The 27209-nt window shown below is 46.1% G+C and overlaps 1 protein-coding gene across 1 annotated transcript in view; it reads right to left on the bottom strand.

Annotated features, from left to right (window-relative positions):
* PLEKHH2 (pleckstrin homology, MyTH4 and FERM domain containing H2) overlaps positions 1-27209 on the bottom strand; it is a 229527-nt gene that overhangs the window by 86319 nt on the left and 115999 nt on the right. The window contains exons 5-11 of the mRNA XM_068279711.1: positions 26977-27060; positions 19161-19242; positions 16306-16479; positions 10020-10957; positions 8436-8508; positions 4638-4732; positions 2673-2814 (exon numbers count right to left, since the gene is read on the bottom strand). Coding sequence (XP_068135812.1) covers positions 2673-2814; positions 4638-4732; positions 8436-8508; positions 10020-10957; positions 16306-16479; positions 19161-19242; positions 26977-27060 — 1588 coding nt within the window. The remainder of the gene's footprint in view (positions 1-2672; positions 2815-4637; positions 4733-8435; positions 8509-10019; positions 10958-16305; positions 16480-19160; positions 19243-26976; positions 27061-27209) is intronic.

Raw genomic sequence — 27209 nt, 5'->3', positions numbered from 1 at the left:
TAAGCAGATTCCACTTGTGTTTATTGCAGATCAGCCAATCGCCGGAGGAGAAATAGTCTCACCTCGAAGCTGATTTAACGGGAAGCTGAAATTAAAACATCTGCTCCTGCTAGAGGAACTGTGTTAAAAGTTTAAAAAAAATAAACGAATAAAGTTAACTCTAAAAAACTTACCAGAAAACCCCAGGGTGTTTTAAATGAAAATATCACTTCAGTTTTCATTCCTTGCTATTAGGGTTCGTTCACACTAAGGGCGTTTTTGCCCTTTTTTCCAGCGCAGGCGATTTTCTAGAATGACCGCAAAACGCTTGTGCAATGAATCTCTATGAGAAGGTTTATATCAGCACGTTGTGTCCGCTTTATGATCCGCAAAGTGGTGGCCGTACCATTTTTGGGGCATTTTTGCTATAATGGAAGGTATAGGAAGAGCGCTAAACGCTCACAAAACCGCTTTATGCGGCGATTGCGTTTTTTTTTTTTTTTTTTAGAATAAATAGATTGTGTTTTTTTCCCAGTCAAAGAGTTCACTTCCTGACTTGCGTCAGGGAGTGACTGACAACACCGCTCTGTAAAAGAGCTTAGAAATGCGCTTTTACCAAAAACGCAGCACGCAGTGGAGCGCCAGGAGAGGAGAAAAGAATCAGTGCACAAAAACGCAAAACGCTTGCGTTTTCGTTTTTAGGTGTGAATGAGGCCTCAATCTTTGAATGCAGTTTTCTTTTGCTTATATTGTGCTTAGAAAGATTGCTGAAAGCTAAATTTACACAATTGAAGACACTCTGGCCCATATGCACCTTTTCTCCTGAGTTTTCCCCTGGGTAATATTTTAACACCTCGTCATAAAATGCATTTTCAACCTCCAGCAAGCAAGAAAATACTTAAAAATAATTTTGATAGTACTTTTTCACCAACATTTGGGTACTTTTCCAATTGTAAAATGCTGGAAAGTCATTTTAAAGAGAAGATGAAAATGATCTTCTAGGAGATAGCTCAGGAGAAAAAAATTAATTGTATATGGCCCCTGACCGAAATCCAATTCACGCAAGGAAACCCCCGGCACTGCCCCCCCCCCCCATGACCAAGCACTATATATTACCTGTCCGTGTCCACCGCACACCCCACGTGGTTTCCGGTGTACACGTGGGCGTATATGTGATGTCACACACGTGCCCACGTTACTACGGTAACCACAGGGGCACATGTATGGATGGAGGATGGAGCTTGGAGCCAGCGGTGGCCACGGACAGATAATGTTTAGTGCACTGGGTACCGGGGGGGGGGGGGGGGGGGGAGGGGGGGCACATTTAACACTAGGGAGATAGCGTCAGCGCGGCGAGGCAGCGGATGCACCATCTGGATCGATTTCAGCATGAAGTTGATCAGAAATCGGCCTGCGGTGCATGGACAGCCGACAGAGGCGGAGTAAACAATACGTATATCTAAGCCTCTGATCCACAAGTGAAGTATACAGGGGCGTACATATGTGTACCAACGATCTGGCAGTGGTTAAGCCACCAGCGAGCAAAAAAATACTTTGCATAGTTCTGAAAGTACTTTCTGGTAGTTTTTTTTACTTGCAGAGCGCTGAAAACTTATTTTGAACAGAAGATTAAACATTATCTCCTAGGAGAAAACGTAAATTGAATAAGGGCCTGGGTATCTTGGAGTAACACTACATACAAATACTATATTGTCTAAGACCATTGCTCCTGATTATATGAAAAAACTAAAGTCAGCGCAGCTTCCCCATGGTGTCATTAAAGGGAATCGGAAGTGAAAATAAACTTATGATATAATGATTTGTATAAGTAGTCCAGCTAATAAATAAAACATTAGCAGCAGAGACATAAGTCCAATATTTGTTTCCAGTACAGGAAGAGTTAAGAAACTCCAGTTGTTATCTATGCAAAAGAGCTTCACTAATCTCTCTGACTTTCAAAGTGGTAGAGAGCTCTGTCTTGTGAAGCTTATTATCTCAAGTGTCTGTCACTGTATTTTTTTTTCTGCAGAGGAAAGTTCAAAAGTTCACTAGCCTGCTCTGTGAAATCATTTAGAATGCTAAGGGTAGTGTGTAAACTGCAAATATAAGAGAATGATGCAATGTTATATAAAAAAAAAGTATACAACTCAAAATAAAAATAGGAGACTATGTTCTTTGCTACTTTGCTACTAATGCTCTATTAATTATCCGTACTACACAACCAATTCAGTATATTATAAAAAAAAATTTGCTTCAGTGTCTCTTTAAGTGTTCTCCTATTACAGATGATTAAATGATCAATATGAGCAGTCACTATTTTTAAGCAATTCCCCTCCTCTTTCATTTGTCACCGCCCTACTTTCATTTGTCACCGCCCTTCTTTCATTTGTCACCAACCTCCCTTTATTTGTCACTGCTCTCCCTTCATTTGTCACCACCCTTCTTTCATTTGTCACCGCCCTCCCTTCACTTGTCACCGCCTTTCCTTCATTTTTCACCGCACTTCTTTCATTTGTCACCGCCGCTCCCTTCATTTTTCACCGCCCTCCCTTCATTTGTCACTACCCTCCTCCCTTCATTTGTCACTGCCCTCCCTTCATTTGTCAGCACCCCTCATGTCTCCGTTCAGCATAAGAAGCGGTTCACCCACAGCTAAGCGTTGTTCTTCCCGCCACAGTGCATCGCTTACTCGCCTCGTTTCAGGGCGCGGGGGCTTCCAGCCTCACTTTGATTGCGGCAGTCCGACTCCGACGTCCGAGAGCTGGAGCGGGAGTTGATCTCCTCCTCGGATCCTGAAGAGTCTTCCAGTGGGCTGGTGCTTATCTGAGTTGCTTTCTGGGCATTCATGAAAGAAAAACAGTTATGGTCTATTTTCGGATAAATGTATGGGAGTCAAAAATATAATCAAGGTCAACCAGGGGCACAACTACATCGAGCCACGCCCCCACAGAGATCTGTCAGCCGGACCCTCGACCCCCCTGTTTGTAAATGCAGATCAGCAGCAGGGCCAAACTTTACCGGGGCTCCAACAAAATAGCCTACATCATCAAACTAACCTACATCCCATAGACTTTACTATCCCGTCCCTAACCCCCCTGTTTTTTTGTTTACATTCCAATGTTGTTACATTTGTGTGTAACAAATGAAAACAATCTCTGAGAAGCTGTCTCTGCTTCAGACACACACACAGTTCAGAACAGCTCACTAGAAGATTTTAATATACAATAAAAAGCAGCTGGAATAAAATGCAATAGCAGGTTTCAGGGCAAGAAAAACTACACTTTGGAAACTTGTAATTTGTAGACAGATAATATTACTTGTGCACAGAAGCAAATATGATAACTGTATGAGTAATAAAAAGCAGTAAAACATATTTTTATTGAATGTTATGTCAGAATTTCAAACCACTTTAACCACTTCACCACTGAGGGGTTTTACTCCTGAAACACCAGAGCAATTTTCACCTTTCAGCGCTCCTTCCATTCATTCATCTATAACTTTATCATTACTTATCACAATGAAATGAACTATATCTTGTTTTTTTCGTCACCAATTAGGCTTTCTTTAGGTGGGACATTATGCCAAGAATTATTTTATTCTAAATGTGTTTTAATGGGAAAATAGGAAAAAGATGTGGGGAAAAAATCATTATTTTGGCCATTATAGTTTTTAAATAATGCATGCTACTTTAATTAAAATCCATGAAATTTATCTGCCCATTTGTCCCGGTTATAAAACCGTTTAAATTATATCCCTATCACAATGTTTGGCGCCAATATTTTATTTGGAAATAAAGGTGCATTTTTTTCAGTTTTGCGTCCATCCCTAATTACAAGCCCATAGTTTATAAAGTAACAGTGTTATACCCTCTTGACATAAATATTTACAAAGTTCGGTCCCTAAGGAAACTATTTATGTATTTTTTTTTTAAATTACAAAAATAAATAAATTGGGGAGTGAGGGAGGTAATGAGTTAATTTATAGTATAAAACTAATGTACCGTATTTGTATATGAAAAATGCTTTAGGGTGTAGTTTTACAATTTGGCCACAAGATGGCCACAGTAACTTTTTGCTCATGCTACCTGTAAGCGTCGGAAGGATGCTTACAGGAAGAGCAATGAGGCTGGGAAACTTTTTTTTTTCCACAATGATTGTGCTTCTTCTCATAGAAGCAGCCGATCATTGCGGGGGGACTTAGATCAACGAACGGGAACGGTTTTTCCCGTTCATTGATCCCCGGGCGAGCGGCCGGCGGCGTGCACGAGCGCGGGAGCGCGGACAACGGCGGATATTTCCATCCCTGGTGTTGACAGGGTGGAAAAATGGGCGGAGATATCCACACCTGGGCGGGTAAAGTAATTAAAGAGAAGATTCTTGCATGCACTTGAGTTCATGCACGTTCATTTGCATTAAACTTTATGGGCTTGATTCACAAAGCCATGACAACTGTAATCACGGGCACGCTAGCATTTGGCGCGCACTATAATGCGCGTAACGGCCGGTTCTGTGTAAAAATTAGCGGTTTTGCGCAAAAACTACAGCGATTTTGAGCACGAATTCACGTTTGAGCACGAAAAACATTAGGCACGCTATAACGCGTTGTGAATCAAGCCCTATCTATCTCACTGCGGTAGTATAACTCTGGTGAACTCATACCCCTTTTAACGTGGTGTAAACCGGAGACGTCATGTTCTTGTAGATGAGCGATGTGTACACACCAGATGTTGAACCGGCTGCCATTGTTGAACCTACTAAACAACACATAAAATGGTATAAAACATAAAGTTAGCAAAGGCAAGTATAATAATAACAAAATATATTAATAACCAATGCTAAAAAGGTGGAAAAAAAATGTACTGTTTTAAATATTACAAATTAAATAGATTATTATTATTTAGTATTTATATAGCGACGACATGTTCTGCAGCGCTATGGTCTTGTCACTAACTGTCCCTCAGAGGAGCTCACAATCTAATCTTTCACCATAGTCATACAGTGGGTTGCAAAAGTATTCAGCCCCCTTGAAGTTTTCCACATTTTGTTATATTACTGCCACAAACATGAATAAATTTAGTTGGAATTCCACATGAAAGACGAACACAAAGTGGTGTACACGTGAGAAGTGGAAAGAAACTCATACATCATTCTAAATATTTTTTACAAATAAATAACTGCAAAGTGGTGTGTGCATAATTATTTGGCCCCCTTTGATCTGAGTGCAGTCAGTTGCCTATAGACATTGCCTGATGAGTGCTAATGACTAAATAGAGTGCACCTGTGTGTAATCTAATGTCAGTACAAATACAGCTGCTCTGTGATGGCCTCAGAGGTTGTCTAAGAGAATATTGGGAGCAACAACACCGTGAATTCCAAAGAACACACAAGACAGGTCAGGGATCAAGTTATTGAGAAATTTAAAGCAGGCTTAGGCTACAAAAAGATTTCCAAAGCCTTGAACATCCCACGGAGCACTGTTCAAGCTATCATTCAGTAATGGAAGGAGTATGGCACAACTGTAAACCTACCAACACAAGGCCATGCACCTAAACTCACAGGCCGAACAAGGAGAGCGCTGATCAGAAATGCAGTCAAGAGGCCCATGGTGACTCTGGACGAGCTGCAGAGATCTACAGCTAAGGTGGGGGAATCTGTCCATAGGACAACTATTAGTCATGCACTGTACAAAGTTGGCCTTTATGGAAGAGTGGCAAGAAGATAGCCATTGTTAACAGAAAGCATAAGAAGTCCCGTTTGCAGTTTGCCACAAGCCATGTGGGGGACACAGCAACCATGTGGAAGAAGGTGCTCTGGTCAGATGAGACCAAAATGGAACTTTTTGGCCAAAATGCAAAATGCTATGTGTGGCGGAAAACTAACACTGCACATCACTCTGAACACACCATCCCCACTGTCAAATATGGTGGTGGCAGCATCATGCTCGAGGGGTGCATCTCTTCAGCAGGAAACAGGGAAGCTGGTCAGAGTTGATGGGAAGATGGATGGAGCCAAATACAGGGCAAACTTGGAAGAAAACCTCTTGGAGACTGCAATAGACTTCAGACTGGGGCAGAGGTTCACCTTCCAGCAGGACAATGACCCTAAACATAAAGCCAGGGCAACAATGGAATGGTTTAAAACAAAACATATCTATGTGTTAGAATGGCCCAGTCAAAGTCCAGATCTAAATCCAATCGAGAATCTGTGGCAAGATCTGAAAACTGCTGTTCACAAACGCTGTCCATCTAATCTGACTGAGCTGGAGCTGTTTTGCATAGAAGAATGGGCAAGGATTTCAGTCTCTAGATGTGCAAAGCTGGTAGAGACATACCCTAAGGCTACTTGCACACCAAGACGTTGCGTTAGGTGCTACATTAAGGTCGCATAACGTGCACCTAACGCAAGGCCTGGTGCTCTTCGATGTGGACGTCAGAGTGAGCCGCGTTGTGCAGTTCACTCTGGACGTCCGTGATGCGTACTCTTTTACGCATGCGGCATCACGTGGTCCCGCCGGCCAATCGCCGCACAGAGCGGCCGCACCAGGAAGTAAACACTGCACGTCACAACGTGCAGTGAATATTAATTAGCCATGTGCCTGGCCGCTCTCCGCTCCTCCCCAACCTGACTGAGCATGTGCAAACAGTCTAACGTGGCTTAAGCCGCTGTAACGCCGTAGCATGCTGCACTTTCGGAAGAACGTGCAGCGTTACATGTAACGCAACGTGGGCAGTGTGAACAGCCCACTTGTGTTACATTGCTGTACGTTGGGGGAGCGTTACAGGCAGCACTAACGTGCACCTGTAACGTCTTAGTGTGTAAGCAGCCTAAAAGACTGACAGCTGTAATTGCAGCAAAAGGTGGTTCTACAAAGTATTGACTCACGGGGCCGAATAATTATGCAGACCGCACTTTGCAGTTATTTATTTGTAAAAGATGTTTGGAATCATGTATGATTTTCGATCCGCTTCTCACCTGTACACCACTTTGTATTGGTCTTTCACGTGGAATTCCAATAAAATTGATGCATGTTTGTGGCAGTAATGTGACAAAATGTGGAAAACTTCAAGGGGGCTGAATACTTTTGCAACCCACTGTATGTCACTGTATGTCTCTGTATGTATCGTGTAGTGTATGTATTGTACTAGGGCCAATTTAGAGGGAAGACAATTAACTTATCTGTATGTTTTTGGTGATGTGGGAGGAAACCGGAGTGCCCAGAGGAAACCCACACAGACACGGGGAGAACATACAAACTCCTTGCAGATGTTGACCTGGCTGGGATTCAAACCAGGGACTCAGCGATGCAAGATGAGAGTGCTAACCACTACACCACAGACACTACTTCCAATAGACACATTAACACAATCTGTATGTTCTATTATTTTATCTGTGCGTCGACTTAAAGGACACCTGACTCGAGGCAAACCTACTCTAGGTAAGCACAGAGGTCTGTTGATGCTGGATCCGGATACCTCCTTGCATTGTCCGTTTCTCTCCTCATTGCTGCCGGCCTCCATAATCAATCCTTGAAAAATTTGACTTATTAGTAAGTCAAATTTTCAGACAGGAAGAGGCAGGCTAATCGCAATGTTCCTTCCTATCACCCTCCCTTTCCCTCCTCTGCCCCTCCCTTAAGGGGAGTGACTGGGGCGGGGAAGAGGAGGGAATAAGAGGGTGCTAGGAGGGAGCAGCGCGATAAGCCTGCCTCTTCCCATCTGAAAATTGTACTTTATTCTAAAGTCAAATTTTTCAAGGAGTGATTATTGCTTCTCCTACTTGTAGCCTTGGATTATGTACAGGGTGGGCCATTTATATGGATACACCTTAATAAAATGGGAATGGTTGGTGATATTAACTTCCTGTTTGTGGCACATTAGTATATGTGAGGAGGAAAACTTTTCAAGATGGGTGGTGACCATGGTGGCCATTTTGAAGTCAGCCATTTTGAATCCAACTTTTGTTGTTTCAATAGGAAGAGGGTCATGTGACACATCAAACTTATCGGGAATTTCACAAGAAAAACAACGGTGTTCTTGGTTTTAATGTAACTTTATTCTTTTGAAGTGCAAATTGACGACTGTGATCTTAATAGAGACTGAACTTTGAGCGCTGTACCCAGATTTTATTGCATCGACCAAGAAATCTGATAGAATTTCCTGTTTTTTTTTTCTACATTAGTTGATTGGGAGTGGCAAATATTTTTTCGAAAATTGAATAGTGTAGGATTTCTTGATTTATAGACCCGAGCAAGTTTGGATATTTTTTTTTTTTAATTGGGGGGAAAATTTTACACACATGTATGATCATTAGCAATTTTTTTTAATTGTTATTACTAATCTAAAAAAAGTATTGTAATTTTCAATTTACAAAAAAAAAAGAAATATTGTATGGCGAGTGGCCACCTTTAAAACAATTTTTATGCTTAGACGTCAGGATAAAAGAGCATAAATATCTTACTTTTATTATTGGGATCCACTGAAACTTCAGACATCCGCATTCCAGACTTGGCAATGGCATATATTCTATTCTCCTGTCGGGAAATTATACAGTATAAAATATGGGACATTTAAACAATTATAATTATTCAGTATTAGCAAAGTACGCTAAGGGGCCTCTGTGCCTTAACTCTCCTGTTAAATAATTATATTTGATGATGATTCTCACCCATGTGGGTGCACTATGTCTTCTGTGTGTCAGAAGTACAGCAGGGGTGTATCTGAGTAATATAGCGCCTATGGCAAACACTGAAATTAAGCCCTCCCCCCTGGTCCGACCCCTTGCCCCATAATAACAGCTTCTTTTCTTGCATATAGTCGTTATCGTCTGTGTTTTCTGCGAGGGTTATTGAAGAAGTTACTTGTGTTGTCCTTAAATACCAGAATTAAGCAGTTTCGTTACCCAAATACCAGTATTTATCATGTCCCTGGTCGCATAATTTGGTCCCAAGGTCCCCTAGATATTAGAATTAAGTAGCTCATAATTACTGTAAAGTAGCTCAAAATTAAAGATATAAAGTGACATGCTTCCAGATAAAGGGACCGAATAGTCCCATGCCTCCAGATAAAATAATCAAGTGGTCACATGCCTCCAGATAATTCACCAAGTAGCCACACATTCCCCCCCCCCCCCATAAAAATAATTACATAGTCACATGCATCCAGATGAAATAATTAAGTAGCCACTTTCCTCAAGATATTCAAGTAGTGTCCCACCCAACCCAGTATAGGTAACGAGGCGTCCCTAAGTACAAGTAGCCCTCCCTTCCCCAGTATAGGTGGGGGGAGATGTCCTCCAGTATAAGTGGTGAGAGGCGTCCACTCAGTATTATTATTATTTAGTATTTATATAGCGCCAACATATTACGCAGCGCTGTACAGTGTATATATATATTGTCGTGTCACTAACTGTCCCTCAAAGGAGCTCACAATCTAATCCCTACCATTGCCATATGTCTATATTATGTAGTGTAAGTACTGTAGTCTAGGGCCAATTTTTTTTTAGGGGGAGCCAATTAACTTCTCTGTATGTTTTGGAAATACTATCCCCCAGTATAGGTAGTGAGAGGTGTCCCCCAGTATAAATACCATCCCCCAGTATAGGTTGTGAGAGATGTCCCCCCAGTATAAGAAGCCCCTAGTTTAGGTGGTAAAAGGTGTCCCCAATATAAGAAGCCCTCCAGTATAGGTGGTAAGAGGTGTTCCCCAGTAAAGGTAATGAGAGGTGCCTCCCAGTATAACTAGACCCTCAGTGTAGGTAGTGAGGGATTCCCCAGTATAAATAGTCCCCCAGCGTAGGTAGTGAAACATCCCCCAGTATAAATAGTCCCCCAGTGTAGGTAGTGAGGCACCCCCCCCCTCCCCCAGTATGGAGGTGCAGCGTGAGGGAGCAGGAAAGGCACCCATGGTGTGAGTCATGCCTGCACCCCTCCAGATACCCCACTGAAGCACAGTATGTGTTACATGGACTGAAGCCTGTTAGTCATCTCAACAACATATAGAAAATATGATAAAGAAGAAAAAAGTACAAATAAGGACTAATTACCCATGAAGGAAACCGATGCAGTGGGGGAGTTGGAGGCTTGGCACAATATAACTTTTCCGGAGAACTTGAGATGTTGTGGTCGGATCTGTGATTTTCTTGGACATCATAAGAAAACAAACCATCACTATACCCAGTGTCCATCTTCTGCAAAATGTTTTCAGCCTGCTCATCAACCAAATCGATGTCAGTTTCCTGTGGCCTGTATGGCTTTACCATACTTATCGCATTCCTATCCTTACCAAACATCCTGTCTGAACTCATTTGTGGTTGGCTAAGATGTTTCTTGGCCATGGCCACACTCATGCTTAAGATGTTAGGAGTTCGTTGTTTAGGTGATGGTAGATTTCCCGCCACATCTTTTGGACCCGAAGCCTGAGGTCCGAATGTTGCAGGGTTGGACACCTTTGATGAGAAATTTGCTGTAAACGTCCGATCTGAGGCATTAGCTTCCTTGTTGGAAAATGAGGAGTTTGAGCCTTCATGTTGATGTTTTGGACTTGGGTCATCAGAGGCGCTCTCCAGTTTAGACCGTTGGCTGGCAAAGGTGAAATATTTTTTACCACTTAAGTTAATACTCTTTTGTAGTCCTTTCTGCAGGGAGTAGATCTGGACCAGATCGCTGCTGGTCGACAACATACTTTCATCTGCTGAGTTACTTTCTTCGGAAGCTGTTAGATACATCTCACTGCCCATTTTACCGTTCTGGTTGCCTTCCTCCGAGGTTAGGCTGGACAGTGTGGATACGCACCTTGCATGCTTCTGAGATTTCTTGATGTCTTCTTCAGAACTCCAGTCACTCACAGTTATACTAGGTATGTCTGAACAAGCTCGTCCTTTACCTGTCCTTTCAAGAAAGCCAATGCTTTGTACCCCTGACATTGGTGAACCGGAACCATCTTGCCTCAGACGACTGGGTGTTTTCTCTTTTGCACTGTGGTCTGCAAAAAGGAATTAAATCGTTAGAGTTCTTACACTGAAATGTGTTTAAAGCAAACCTGAATTGAAAATAAACTTATGAGATAATGAATTGTATGTGTAGTACAGCTAACCAGCAAGCTCATGGTGAACCAGAACTCATTGGAGTGTGTGAGGGGCTACAATGGTCCTAAAAGCCCCCTTACTACAATACTAAGGAAAACAAAACTTTGCTTTTTTAAAACAGAAAGAATTTGCGATAATTCAGGTTGGAGTGAGCTCTCACTCCAACCTGAATTCTCGCAAATTCTTTCTGTTTTAAGAAAGCAAACTTTAGTCTTCTCTCGTACAGCTAAGAAATAGAACATTAGTAGCAAAGATAATAGTCTCATTGTTTGCCAGCACAGGAAGAGTAAAGGTGGCCATACACTGGTCGATGTGCCATTAGATCGACCAGCTGACAGATCCCTATCTGATCGAATCTGATCAGAGAGGGATCGTATGGCTGCCTTTACTGCAAACAGATTGTGAATCGATTTCAGCCTGAAACCGATTCACCATCTGCTGAGCTGCTCCTGCCGCCTGTCTCCCCCCCCCCCCCCCCCGTATACATTACCTGAGGCTGGCTCCCGGGCATCTTCTCCGCATTGCACGGCTCTGTTCCGGCTCCATCCCGGCGCTTCCTGTGTTACTCCGTGACCAGGAAGTTCAAATAGAGCGCCCTCTATTTGAACTTCCTGGTCACTGCAGTGACACAGGAAGCGCGGGGATGGATGGAGCCGGAACAGAGCCGTGCAGCGCGGAGAAGACGCCCGGGAGCCAGCCTCAGGTAATGTATACTTGATCGGATCGGCCGCCGCTAGCGACGCGCACTTTACCCGCGGGCGATCGAGGGTAATTTCCCGCACGGCGCGATCGACGGACCGATCCGATTTCGGGAGGAAATCGGATCGGCGGCTGCGTTTACCGCGAACGATTGGCAGCAGATTCGATCCCAGGATCGAATCTGCTGTCGAAACGGCCGCGAATCGAGCCAGTGTATGGCCTGCTTTAAGGAACTTCAGCTGCTATCTATGCAAAAGAACGTCTCTCAGCGAGAGACAGTCCTGTTTTCTGAAGCACTTATCTTAGCCCGTCTATCACTGTTTCTTGTTACTTTAGGGTTTTACTCAGTAAACATACAAGTAGTTCCCTGAAAAAACTGCACCACTCCACAAACAATTAAAGGATACTAAATCATCTTTATTCAATTTTTTTTTAAAAAAAACACACATAGAGGGTGGCCATGTGAACAATCAAATATTGATAGATCAATTAATTATATATGTTATGGCCAGAACCCGAAGTGTAGCCACTTCGGGTTCTGGCCGGCCAATGTGCGAAGTGGGCGCAGCGCAGCGGCCAATGTTAGAAATGTAACGATTACACTAAGCTCAATGTATTTTACAGCCGTCTCGCTGCGGCCAAATGTATTACAAGTTGGTTAATTTAATTAAATATAGCCGGCGGCAATGTAATAGATGAAGCCGCCGGCTTTCGCACTGCCTCCTCCTCCCCCCCCCCCGATCCCCCCCCGCCTCTCTCCCTTACCTGCCTAGTCCTATACAATACGGAGCAGCTGGGGACATGCATGTCCCGGAGAGTCGTCCATCGTGGCAGGGAAGCAGAGCGGGGAGGCTGCAGACATTGCTTCTGCCAGCACCCGCTCTGCAGGAATGGCAGGATTCCCCTGCCGCGACGAACGACTCTCGGGGACACGCATGTCCCCGCCGGCTGCTCCATATCGTATAGGACTAGGCAGGGGGAGGAGAGAGGCGGGGGGATCTGGGGGGGGGGGGGAGGAGGTAGTACGAAAGCCGGCGGCTTCATCTATTACATTGCCGCCGGCTATATTTAATTAAATTAACCAACTTGTAATACATTGGGCCGCAGCGAGACGGCCGTAAAATACATTGAGCTTAGTGTAATTGTTACATTTCTAACATTGGCCGCTGCGCTGCGGCCACTTCGCACATTGGCCGGCCAGAACCCGAAGTGGCCACACTGGTCATTATTTCTGCTTTGTTTGAGTTTAAAATATTGAGTGTGGTTTGCCAACTGCAAATATTACAGAATGATGCAATGTTATAAAAAAAACTATGTAACTGAAAATAAAAATTATGAGACTATTTTTCTTTGCTACTAATGTTTTATCCATTTTCTGTACTACACATACAATTCATTATGTACAGTACTAATGTTTATTGTATCTCCTCTGTATACTCATAACTATTCCTTACAGAAATGTAAATATCAAAAGCAAATACTGCATACAGGAGTACCGACTAGTGATAACTTATTTATGAACAGTAAACAATGGCAGTGACAAGCTTTTCTTTTAGAACAGAACTAAAATTAGTATATTATTATAATTATTAAAATCGATTTAGGGCCTAAGCCCATTGCTGTGTTTTTTAAAACACATAGAAACACATGCATTTTTAAATGCGTTTTTAAAGCACTTGAATGCGTTTTTAACGTGTTAAAACGCATTTTAAAACATTTTAAAAACGCATGTGTTTCTATGCGTTTTTAAAAACGCAGCAGTGGGCTCAGGCCCTTATAAATCGCCAACATATTGGTGCTGCACAAAGTAAGAAACAAACATGGGATACATACAGACAATGGTGTACACCAATATACGAAATACAGGATTGGTAATGACGGTGACAAAAGTAGCATGAATAAAATGTGCAACAATTTCCAAGGCACGAAAGGGTGATAGAACCCTGCCCTCGTGAGCTTACAATCTAAATCTATATGTGAATGCGAGGAGATAATTCTAGAGGTGGACAACAGCAGGTCATGTGCAGATCTGAGATTGCGGTTGGGTTGGTATCTGGAGACTAGTGAGGATCTGTACCGGGGAGAGAGACTGTGGAGAGCTTTGTAGTTGTAGGTTAGAGTTGGAACTGGATCCTCTGGTTAATTGGCAGCCAGTGAAGAGCTTGACAAAGAGGGTCAGTGGAGGAAGAGCGAGAAGAGAGATCAATGAGACGAGCCGCACATAAGTCATAACTTTTGAAATAAGTTTTCATGTTTCAGGATCGAAGTGTCTACCTAGGGGTTGAAACGTTCGGGATGCGGTGGTGGACCAGCCAACCCAAAACAGACACAGGTACTGTCGATTCAAGTAATAAATAATTTATAATTTATATTTATGATGACAGAGGTGCCAAGCGTATTTTGGACTCCGTGCTGTGTATTACTCCAGTTGTTTATTGCCTGAGGAAGCAGGATTTTGCCCGTGAAACGCGTTGCAACTTGTCTTTGGAGTATATAAATAAATTATTTATTACTTGAATCGACAGTACCTGTGTCTGTTTTGGGTTGGCTGGTCCACCACCGCATCCCGAATGTTTTAAACATTTTAATGACTTTTATCCTACTGGCGCCTCTGTACAGCTCTACACATCAAGAATCCACCCTTGGTGGAAGGGTGGTACACCCTCTTTTTTTCCTCTATCCACAGAGAGCGACGTCTTAATCCTGAGTGGGGACAGGCTTGTTCTCCCCACCTGCTTTTTCAGTGGTTGCCTTGGAGGTAACCCTGGTTTGTAAGTACAATACTTACGTTTCATCATTATCATTCACACTCCTCCAATACAAGCCACACTATATTGGGCTCTCGGTTTTCTACCTTTTATACCTAGGGGTTGAGGTGCAGTAGGTGTGTCCAACTCCAGTCCTCAAGGACTAGGATCCTCAGAAATTTTTGGTATATTATTATTACTTTGTATTTATATAGCGCCAACATCTTCTTTTTTTTTTTTTCTTCTTCTTCTTTTTTTTCTGAAGCGCCAACATCTTCTGAAGCATTTAACAGACCCCATAGACATGACAATAACTTTCCTTTTGAGGACACCACCATATAATCCCTACAATAGTCATTTGCTATGTCATAGTTAAAGGCAATTTTTTGGGAGAACCAATTACCTTATCAGTTTGTAGGAGGAAGCCTCATAGCTCTTAAAGAGACTCCGTAACAAAAATTGCATCCTGTTTTTTATCATCCTACAAGTTCCAAAAGCTATTCTAATGTGTTCTGGCTTACTGCAGCACTTTCTGCTATCACAGTCTCTGTAATAAATCAATGTATCTTTCCCTTGTCAGACTTGTCAGCCTGTGTCTGGAAGGCTGCCAAGTTCTTCAGTGTTGTGGTTCTGCTATGAATTCCCCCTTCCAGGCCCCTCTGCACACTGCCTGTTTATTATTTAGGATTAGAGCAGCTTCTCTCTTATCTTTTACAAGCTGGATAAATCGTCCTCTGAGCTGGCTGGGCTTTCACATACTGAAGAATTACAGACAATGGCAAAGCTGTTTGCAGGAAGAAAAGAGCAGCCTGAAACTTCAGTGCATGAGAACTGCAGGGAGAAAGAAACACACAAATGATCTCTTGAGATTCAAAAGGAATGCTGTATACAGCCTGCTTGTGTATGGATGTATTTTCTATGTGTGGACATACTGTACATCAACCTACTTCCTGTTTTGGTGGCCATTTTGTTTGTTTATAAACAAACTTTTTAAAACTGTTTTTAACCACTTTTAATGCGGCGAGGAGCGGCGAAATTGTGACAGAGGGTAATAGGAGATGTCCCCTAACGCACTGGTATGTTTACTTTTGTGTGATTTTAACAATACAGATTCTCTTTAATACACAGGAGTGTACGAATGCTACCAATGTTGCTCATTATTAAAAAAGTCAATTTAACCTTTTCTTTCTACATTTAAAAATTTAGCAGAGGCTTTTATTACCCTACTTCCGCAGACAACAGGGCCTGTCTGATGACCTCAGAAATTTCAGACAAAAAAAGACTGCTGTAATTATTTTATTACACACATTAGCAGAAAGGAAACAAAAGCTTTCATCAGTGTGTGTGCGTCTTTGTCTGCACTGTTCTGAAGAAGGGGCCCCTGAGTGGCCCCAAAACAATTGTTAACCGTAGTGTTGACATGTGATTTGAAAATAAACTACGCTCATTGATGAGCTGGTGTGCTAACCGATCTTTTCTACTACTTGTGTGTGTGTGTGTGTGTGTGTGTGTGTATGTGTGTGTGTGTGTGTGTGTGTGTGTGTGTGTGTGTGTGTGTGTGTATGTGTGGGGTGGGGGAGGGAGGAGATTGGACACTTTGCTTCTAAGAGTTTAGAGAGGTCCCAGATGCTATTTTCACACCTTCCCATGGATAAATAGCTGGGCAGCTAGAAGGGGAGGGGGAACACGGCAGCTCCAACAGCTATTAGAAACCAGGAGAGACTGCAGGAAAAAAATAGGGGCTTAGTTCCCTTTAATCTGTGGCCCAGAAATGCAGCCTCCATCATATCATTGGTTACCTTCGCTGGGATCAGTAGCTTCACTGGGCGACTTGCTGCTCTCGTCTCTCGTTTTTTGGTCCATCTGTGGACTTCTCGCTCTGTTCTGGAAGCACCCGAATGTCAGATTGCTGAGGCGCTGGCATTCTGCTTCTTTCGGGCTGGAGCACACCGGCGATTTCTTATTTCTCGTATCTAGCGTTACAAAGACAAAAGGCAAGAAGAATATTTTCTTCAGAACGGATCTCCAAATATATCTGACTTTGTATAGCTCTGGTACAAAGATAAAAGTGCCTACAAATCTGCTTTACAGTGTATGTCCAGCTACAGGAATAATACAATTCGTCTTTCAGTGTGACCAGTGAATCCACTTTATGATCAACTTCAAAATCCTGTGCTTGGCCTACAAATCAGTCCACAGGACCTTCCCCACCTACATCTCCGATCTTGTCCACAGGCACATACCGGCCCGCCCCCTCCAATCCTCCAACAACACACCGTGCATATCTCACTCCCATGCACGATTGCAGGATTTCACTAGGGCTGCCACCACTCTCTGGAACTCACTCCCACCAGCCATCAGACTCGCCTCCACCTTTAATACCTTCAAACAAGCCCTCAAGACTCACCTTAGCATGCTCGCCTACACCCCCCCCCCCCAGTACCATAATACGCTCTGCTGGGCACCCTCTCAACAGGTGAACCTATTGTCTTTATCCCACCCTTTAGATTGTAAGCCTCTGGAAGGGCCCTCCCCCCTAGTGTTTCCAGCTTGATTATGCAATCTCACTGTCTGACATCCCTCTTACGGACTAGAATAGGTTTGATCTATTTTGACCAAAGACACTGAACTACTGTTATCAAAGACATTTGCATGATCTTAGAGTAGGCCAAATATAGTGTAGAATGTACAGGTAGTTGGTAAATTTTAGGCCAGCTTCAGTTAGTACTGTTGTGGTACAGCAGTTAGGGTGTTTGCCCACCACACAGTGAGACCCAGGTTCAAATCCCAGCCAATGTGAGTTGGCTTTTATGCTACAAATCCTTAAAGGCAACCTAAATGGGGAAGGATATGGATTTTTCCTTTTAAAATAATACCAGTTGGCTGACTGTCCTGCTGATCCTTTGTCTCTAATACGTTTAGCCAGGTGCTCTGATTGAAGTCAGACTGGATTAGCTGCATACTTGTTTTAGGGTGTGATTCAGCCACTATTGCAGTCACAAAGATCAGCTGGACTGCCAGGCAACTGGTATTTTTTACAGGAAACATCCATATCACTCTCAGTTAAGGTTCCCTTTAACCACTTAACAACCTCTGCCACGCTTATCTACGCCCCTTTAAACTTCACCTGAGTCACAGGGGCGTAGATAGGCATCCCCTGCTTATTTTGCAGCTGTGCGCGTTCGCGTGCGCGTGCACGCGGATTTGCATACGCGTCGGGCACCCGCTGGTCCGTGATTGGCTGATGTGAACATGTGTTCACAAAGCCAATGACGGTGCTCATTCATGCAGAATGTGTGTAAACATTGCATCAGTCTCTGTGCTGTTACAGTTACTGAGATCACTCGTGAGAGGATCTCAGATAACTAACACAGCATTAGTGACTGATCAGCATCAGTGAGTTTTTTTTTAAATAAATTATACCCCCATTAAGCCCATTAACCCTTGCCTCCCTAAAATGTGAAAATTGCTGTGGTTTTTAGGTGAAAAACCCTGTGGTGGAGAAGTGGTTAAGCAACCTAATGTTTCTATTGCATTGAGCATAAATGGTAAATTTTAGGCCAACTTCAGTTACTACTGTAGTGGTACAGTGGTTAGGGTGACTTGCCCACCACACAGTGAGAGCTAGGTTCGATTCCCAGCTATGGTATGATGTATACTGGTTTTTGAAATAGTATAATTCCCTGGCAGATGAGACCCTCCTCCCTCTGGGATGAGGGAATAGGTAGAAGGGTAGGAGGGAGGAGACCCACAAGAGGCTAATTAAAATCTCCCTAGCAGAGTGTGTAGCAGCTGTCCCATAACTAATTAGTGTAGGCAGACAACTGAGTCAAATGGTATAAGGACCTTGCTTGGAGGCGGGAGGGAGGGTGGGCGGGCGGGCTTACAGCAGTGAAAGCAGTGTGTTTGGCAATAATGTGCCTGCTGACAGTGATATAGAGGTTCAAAGTTTTGCTCAATAGAGCATTATGGGGCGAATCGAACTTCCACAAAAGTTCGCCTGCTGCAGGCGAACGCGAACCCCCAAAGTTCGCCTGGAACCGTTCGCCGGCGAACAGTTCGCTACATCTCTAGTCCTCTGGTGTCCCCATGCATGCTTTTTTTTCCTCCAGCTCCATGCTGCTGTGTCCCCGATCTTCATCATATGGGGAAAAAAAGTACAGTAACTTGCGTTTCTACTGGAGCCGATGATCTTGTAGGCGGAACAATGGCTCTGTTATTGGGCCGTCCACTGCACTCGCTGAGTAGCAGTGATTGGCCCAATGATGGAGCCTTGGTCCGGCCTGCGAGACCATCGGCTCCAGTAATAACACAAGCTGCCATACTTTTTCCCCCTTACTGCCGCTAGGGCTTACTTTTGGGGTAGGGCTTATATTTCGAGCATGCTCCAAATTCCTGCTAGGGCTTACTTTCAGGGGATGTCTTAATCTTGGGGAAACAGGGTAACTGAGGAATGAGAAAAGATTGGGACTGTACATATAGATATTTATCTCAATAGCAACCAATTAACGTCCCTCTTTGGTGTGTTTAGTACTTGAGAAGGAGAATCTAATTGGCTGTCGAGGGCGATGCAGATTAAATGTAGGGCCCTTTCAGATACAGACATTTAAAATATTCAGAGAGAAAAGAAACCACAGAAGGTTGTCAGTGTTACCTTGTGATCGGCCGCGCAGCGTGACAATCTCCTCACTGTAGCTTTTGTTGATGAAGCGGAGATTCTGATTCTCAATTTCCAGCTGAATAAAATAAGAGTTTTTACATAAAACATACCACATGAAGGAAGCAATACAGATATATACCTGAAGAGCTGTGGCTTCTACATTGGACTCCTCCACTATGCAGTGACGGAAACATACCGCTTCCAGCATGAGCGGGTCACATGATGACAGACACCACTGTAGCCATGGATCCCGGGATGCCTAGCAGGAAGATGGATCCTGTGGGTCTGGCGCTGGATCTAAGAGAGGCGAGTCACTTCACCCTTCTGCTCCACTCTGCCCTCTGCCCGTTAGGGGTCTCTGGCTACCTCATACTGGGGGCTCCTTTGGCTACCTACCATGTTTCCCAAAAAATAAGACCATGTCTTATATAGAGTTGGGCCGAACCTCCGATTTTAGGTTCGCGAACCGGGTTCCCGAACTTTCGCGGAATGTTCGGTTCGCGTTAAAGTTCGCGAACCGCAATAGACTTCAATGGGGATGCGAACTTTGAAAAAAAAAAAATTATGCTGGCCACAAAAGTGATGGAAAAGATGTTTCAAGGAGTCTAACACCTGGAGGGGGGCATGGCGGAGTGGGATAGATGCCAAAAGTCCCCGGGAAAAATCTGGATTTGACGCAAAGCAGCGTTTTAAGGGCAGAAATCACATTGAATGCTAAATGACAGGCCTAAAGTGCTTTAAAACATCTTGCATGTGTATACATCAATCAGGTAGTGTAATTAAGGTACTGCTTCACACTGACACACCAAACTCACCGTGTAACGCACCGCAAACAGCTGTTTGTGTAGTGACGGCCGTGCTGGACTGGTGCGCACCATGGCGAGAGTGCAGGTTTTGGTGGCTTTACAGCCCATATGGTCGGCCTGGCTGATGTCGCTGAATGACAGAACAGTGACTGTCCAGCTGATCAAATTTGGTCTGACCACAATGAAGCAACGACCTTTTTATCTTTTGTGTGCCCCCCGAGACACTCATCTAGGCGCCGGTCATTGCTTCATTGTGATACGCAAGCCCCTTCACCACGGCAAGGTAATGATCACGAAGGGGGATGGGCGCATGTACATGCCTTTTCTTTTGTTGTTGCAGCTGCCCGCAGTGCAGCCAGAAAAATTAGGCAGTCATGTACACGCACCCGAAAAATTATTACAGCGGCCGCTGCTAGCAGCGGCCTAAAAAATTCAGCAATCCGCCTGGAGTCCCGGACCCTGTTGGTGGTGGCGGAGAAGGTAGTGAAGCGGCCTGCAGGCAGACATGCTGTGTGGAGGGACTGGGAGCGACTTAGTCTTCTTGGGGCAGGCCAGGCAGCCAGTCACACGGCGTGCAGGCAGAGATGCTGTGTGTGCGGGGACTGACTTAGTCTTGGGGCGGGCAGCAGCCCTCCGGGATCCATGCCTCATTCATTTTGATAAAGGTGAGGTACTTAACACTTTTGTGACTTAGGCGACTGCTCTTCTCTGTGACAATGCCTCCAGCTGCGCTGAAGGTCCTTTCTGAGAGGATGCTTGTGGCAGGGCAGGAGAGAAGTTGGATGGCAAATTGGGACAGCTCTGGCCACAGGTCAAGCCTGCGCACCCAGTAGTTCAAGGGTTCCTCATCGCTGTTCACAGCAGTGTCTACATCCACACTTAAGGCCAGGTAGTCGGCTACCTGCCGGTCGAGGCGTTGGTGGAGGGTGGATCCGGAAGGGCTACGGCGAGGCGTTGGACTAAAGAACGTCCGCATGTCCGACATCACCATGAGATCGCTGGAGCGTCCTGTCTTTGACTGCGTGGACACGGGAGGAGGATTAGTGGCAGTGGTACCTTGCTGGCGTTGTGCTGTCACATCACCCTTAAAGGCATTGTAAAGCATAGTTGACAGCTGGTTCTGCATGTGCTGCATCCTTTCCACCTTCCGGTGAGTTGGTAACAGGTCCGCCACTTTGTGCCTGTACCGAGGGTCTAGTAGTGTGGCCACCCAGTACAGCTCATTCCCCTTGAGGTTTTTTATACGGGGTCCCTCAACAGGCAGGACAGCATAAAAGACGACATCTGCACAAAGTCGGATCCAGTACCCTCCATCTCCTCTTGCTCTTCCTCAGTGATGTCACGTAAGTCAACCTCCTCCCCCCAGCCGCAAACAATACCACGGGAAGGTTGAGCAGCACAAGCCCCCTGCGACGCCTGCTGCGGTTGTTCTCCTGCCGCCGTCCCCTCCTCCTCCTCCTCCCCCAAAGAAACACCTTGCTCATCATCCTCTGAGTCTGACTCGTCTTCTGCACACAACCTCTCTTCTACCTCCTCCTCCTCCCCCCTCTGTGCTGCCGCAGGTGTTGAGGAAACAGCTGGGTCTGATGAAAATTGGTCCCATGCCTGTTCCTGCCGTAACGGTTCCTGGTCACGCTCATTCGCAGCTTCATCCGCCACTCTACGCACAGCACGCTCCAAGAAGTAAGCGTAGGGAATTAAGTCGCTGATGGTGCCCTCACTGCGGCTCACCAGGTTGGTCACCTCCTCAAACGGCCGCATGAGCCTGCATGCATTTTTCATCAGTGTCCAGTTGTCGGGCCAGAACATCCCCATCTTCCCAGACTGTTTCGTGCTACTCCAGTTGTAGAGGTACTGGGTGACGGCTTTCTTCTGTTCTAGCAGGCGGGAGAACATGAGCAGGGTCGAATTCCAGCGAGTGGGGCTATCGCAAATGAGGCGTCTCACTGGCATGTTGTTTTTCCGCTGAATTTCTGCAAATCGTGCCATGGCTGTGTAAGACCGCCTCAAATGCCCACAGAACTTCCTGGCCTGCTTCAGGACATCCGCTAAGCCAGGGTACTTTGCCACAAATCTTTGAACAACTAGATTCATGACATGTGCCATGCAGGGTATGTGTGTCAGCTTCCCCATATGCAAAGCGGCAAGCAGATTGCTGCCGTTGTCGCACACCACGTTGCCTATCTCCAGGTGGTGCGGGGTCAGCCACTCATCCACCTGTTTCTTAAGAGCAGCCAGGAGAGCTGCTCCAGTGTGACTCTCCGCTTTGAGACAAGCCATGTATAAGATGGCGTGACACCGTCGTACCTGGCATGCAGCATAGGCCCTGCGGAGCTGGGGCTGTGTAGCTGGAGAGGAGAACTGCCACTCAGCCAAGGAGGAGGAGGACAGCGAAGAGCATGTAGCAGGAGGAGAGGAGGTGGCAGGAGGCCTGCCTGCAAGCCGTGGAGGTGTCACAATTTGGTCCGCTGCGCCCTGCTTGCCATCGTTCACCACCAGGTTCACCCAATGGGCTGTGTAGGTAATGTAGCGGCCCTGCCCGTGCTTGGCAGACCAGGCATCCGTGGTCAGGTGTACCCTTGACCCAACGCTCTTCGCAAGAGATGACACCACTTGCCTCTCAACTTCACGGTGCAGTTGGGGTATGGCCTTTCTCAAAAAATAAGTGCGGCCTGGCATCTTCCACTGCGGTGTTCCGATGGCCACAAATTTACGGAAGGCCTCAGAGTCCACCAGCCGGTATGGTAACAGCTGGCAAGCTAACAGTTCCGCCACGCCAGCTGTCAGACGCCGGGCAAGGGGGTGACTGGCCAAAAGTGGCTTCTTCCGCTCAAACATTTCCTTCACGGACACCTGACTGCTGCTGTGGGCAGAGGAGCAGGAACCGCTCAAGGGCAGAGGCGGAGTGGAGGAGGGTGCCTGTGAAGGTGCAAGGGAGAAAGCGGCATAAGCAGATGATGCACCTGAAGGAGGAAGAGGAGAAGGAGGGTGACTTTTCTTTTGTGTGCTGCTGCTGCTTTTGCTCAGGTGGCCATCCCATTGCTGTTTGTGCCTTTTCTGCAGGTGCCTTCGTAAGGCACTTGTCCCTACGTGAGTGTTGGCCTTTCCACGGCTCAATTTTTGTTGGCAGAGCGAACAGATGGCTTTGGTCCGATCTGAGGCACACACATAAAAAAATTTCCACACCGCTGAGCCACCCTGGGATGTGGGCACTATGGGGACCTCAGCAGCTGATGCTGAAGGGCAAGTTGGCTGGCTGTACATAGGTGGCGATACATGGTGCCGGACACTGCCACCAGCTGTTTCTGATGAAGAGCTGCCCCAGCTTCTTTCAGCAACTTCTCTCCTCCTACTACTCTCTGACTCCCCCTCTGAACTGTCCCCCTCTTCATCTCCTCTATTGGGAACATACAGAGGATCCCTATCATCGTCATCATCGTAATCATCCTGCCCAGCTTCGCTTGCCTCAGAAAAATCCAAACGTGTAGGTCCTTCATCCTCCTTACACGTTACATCCATAGTGTTGCCGCGTAACGCAGACATATGAGCTGGCGAAAATTCATCTGGCTGTAACAACAATGGCTGTGCATCAGTGATTTCACCACCACTAAATAATTCTTGCGAAGTGTCAAATGCAGCGGAAGTGGTGCTAGTAGTAGCGCTGGTGGCTGAGCAAGATGAGGTGTTCTGTGTCGCTAAATACTCAACCACGTCCTGACAATCTTGGGACGTGATGGGACGTGCCTTCTTCCGAGCACTGTACTGTGGGCCAGGTCCACACGAAATTACATTTACACGACCTCGCGCAGACCTGCCGGGTGGCCTTCCTCTGCCTCTGGCACTACCTCTTCCTCTACCTGTTTTGTCCATATCGGGTATGCACGGAGTGGTATATCACACTGCGGGCACTCACATAGGTAGGTGGGTTCACTTAACTGCACAGGTATGCGCACTGATGCGGTGGGTTCACTGAACAGTACAGGTATACAGTGGCGGGTTCACTGAACAGAACAGGTATACAGTGGCGGGTTAACAGAACAGGTATGCAGTGGCGGGTTCACAGAACAGGTATGCAGTGGCAGGTTCACTGAACACAACAGGTATGCAGTGGCGTGTTCACTAAACAGGTATACAGTGGCGGGTCCACTGAACAGAACAGGTATACAGTGGCGGGTTAACAGAACAGGTATGCAGTGGCGGGTTCACTGAACAGGTATACAGTGGCGGGTCCACTGAACAGAACAGGTATACAGTGGCGGGTTCACAGAACAGGTATGCAGTGGCAGGTTCACTGAACACAACAGGTATGCAGTGGCGTGTTCACTAAACAGGTATACAGTGGCGGGTCCACTGAACAGAACAGGTATACAGTGGCGGGTTCACAGAACAGGTATGCAGTGGCGGGTTCACTGAACAGGTATACAGTGGCGGGTCCACTGAACAGAACAGGTATACAGTGGCGGGTTCACAGAACAGGTATGCAGTGGCGGGTTCACTGAACAGGTATACAGTGGCGGGTCCACTGAACAGAACAGGTATACAGTGGCGGGTTCACAGAACAGGTATACAGTGGCGGGTCCACTGAACAGAACAGGTATGCAGTGGCGTGTTCACTAAACAGGTATACAGTGGCGGGTCCACTGAACAGAACAGGTATACAGTGGCGGGTTCACAGAACAGGTATGCAGTGGCAGGTTCACTGAACACAACAGGTATGCAGTGGCGTGTTCACTAAACAGGTATACAGTGGCGGGTCCACTGAACAGAACAGGTATACAGTGGCGGGTTCACAGAACAGGTATGCAGTGACGTGTTCACTAAACAGGTATACAGTGGCGGGTCCACTGAACAGAACAGGTATACAGTGGCGGGTTCACAGAACAGGTATACAGTGGCGGGTCCACTGAACAGAACAGGTATACAGTGGCGGGTTGACAGAACAGGTATGCAGTGGCAGGTTCACTGAACACAACAGGTATGCAGTGGCGTGTTCACTAAACAGGTATACAGTGGCGGGTCCACTGAACAGAACAGGTATACAGTGGCGGGTTCACAGAACAGGTATACAGTGGCAGGATCACTGAACAGGTATACAGTGGCGGGTCCACTGAACAGAACAGGTATACAGTGGCGGGTTCACAGAACAGGTATACAGTGGCGGGTCCACTGAACAGAACAGGTATGCAGTGGCGGGTTCACAGAACAGGTATACAGTGGCGGGTCCACTGAACAGAACAGGTATACAGTGGCGGGTTCACAGAACAGGTATGCAGTGGCAGGTTCACTGAACACAACAGGTATGCAGTGGCGTGTTCACTAAACAGGTATACAGTGGCGGGTCCACTGAACAGAACAGGTATACAGTGGCGGGTTCACAGAACAGGTATACAGTGGCAGGATCACTGAACAGGTATGCAGTGGCAGGATCACTGAACAGGTATACAGTGGCGGGCCCACTGAACAGAACAGGTATACAGTGGCGGGTTCACAGAACAGGTATACAGTGGCGGGTCCACTGAACAGAACAGGTATACAGTGGCGGGTTCACAGAACAGGTATACAGTGGCAGGATCACTGAACAGGTATGCAGTGGCAGGATCACTGAACAGGTATGCAGTGGCAGGATCACTGAACAGGTATGCAGTGGCAGGATCACTGAACAGGTATGCACTGGCAGGATCACTGAACAGGTATGCAGTGGCAGGATCACTGAACAGGTATGCACTGGCAGGATCACTGAACAGGTATGCAGTGGCAGGATCACTGAACAGGTATGCACTGGCAGGATCACTGAACAGGTATGCAGTGGCAGGATCACAGTACAGGTATGCAGTAGGCTGAGGGCTCACTGAACAGAACAGGTATGCAGCCAGGAAAAGCTAAGCCTAACTAATCTTTCTCTAGAGACAGACAGCAGCTCGCCCTACTCTCTCTAATGCAGGCACACGAGTGGCCGTAATGGCCGCCGCTGCCTGCCTTATATAAGGGGGGGTGGGGCTCCAGGGGCTAGTGTAGCCTAATTGGCTACACTGGGCCTGCTGACTGTGATGTAGAGGGTCAAAGTTGACCCTCAGGTGCATTATGGGGCGAACCGAACTTCCGCAAAACGTTCGCGTGCGGCACCCGCACGCGAACCACCTAAGTTCGCGCGAACCACGTTCGCCGGCGAACCGTTCGGCCCAACTCTAGTCTTATATTAATTTTTGCACCAAAACATGTGCTGGGGCTTATTTTCAGGTGATGTCAAATTCATGTGCTGTGTGTCCTCCTGCCTTATCCCCCGCTTGTGTGTCTGTGTCCCCCTTGTACCTCCTGGTGTCCCCCTCTGTACCCGTTCCCTTCTCTATCCGCTGCCCTCCTTTGTCCCATGCCCCCTATGTCCTCCACTGTTGCCCATGTCCTCCCGGTGTCCCTCTGCATCCTCCTCTTATCCCCAGTTCCATGCCCTGCTGTCCCCCCATCCTCCAATGTCCTAATGCCTCCTCTTCTTTCCCCCACCTCCATGCCGCTGTGTCTAAGGGATTCAGCCTATGGGGAAGAAGTACAGAAACTTTCTACTGGAGCCGATGGTCTGGCAGGCGGGACCATGGCTTCGTTATTGGGCCAATCACTGCACTCACTGAGTATCAGAGAGTGCAGCAATTGGACCAATAACAGAGCCATGGTGCTGCCCGTGAGTCCATGGGCTCCAGTAATAAAAAAAAGTTGCCATACTTTTTCCCCTTCTGCCGCTAGGGTTTACATTTGGGATAGGACTTATATTTGAGCATGCTCGAAATTCCTGCTATGGCATATTTTCAGGGGATGTCTTAATTTCAGGGAAACAGGGTATACTGGGGGTGGGGTCACATGTGGCTACCTATTCTAGGGGGACAGTAGCCTACCTAATACTGGGGTATTTCTGGCTACTTATACGGGGGGAGTCACATCTGGCTACTTTTGCAGCATTGGGGTCTCAGGTTCAAATCTGGGCCAGGATAATCTCTGCATGTAGCACCACTTACCTCTCTTAACTTCCCCGTCACCCAATCTTTAATCTTAGCAGCTTTGTCTTCTATCATCTTTGCTTCTTGTATTCGTATTTGCTTCTAAAGGACATAAGGAAGGGAAAGTTTGGGTTAGGACAACCCATAGCTGGAGGCTACCAATGCCGTCAAGACACTGATCACTTCCTGTACCACTGACTATTGTCGCTGTAGGTTGCAATCGTCTCAAACAGATTCAGTCTGTGCCTTCC

The sequence above is a fragment of the Hyperolius riggenbachi genome, chromosome 4 (assembly GCF_040937935.1).
Source record: "Hyperolius riggenbachi isolate aHypRig1 chromosome 4, aHypRig1.pri, whole genome shotgun sequence".
Taxonomy (NCBI): domain Eukaryota; kingdom Metazoa; phylum Chordata; class Amphibia; order Anura; family Hyperoliidae; genus Hyperolius; species Hyperolius riggenbachi.
The sequence above is the reverse complement of the archived record's forward strand: the minus strand, read 5'-3'. Positions and strand labels throughout refer to the sequence as shown.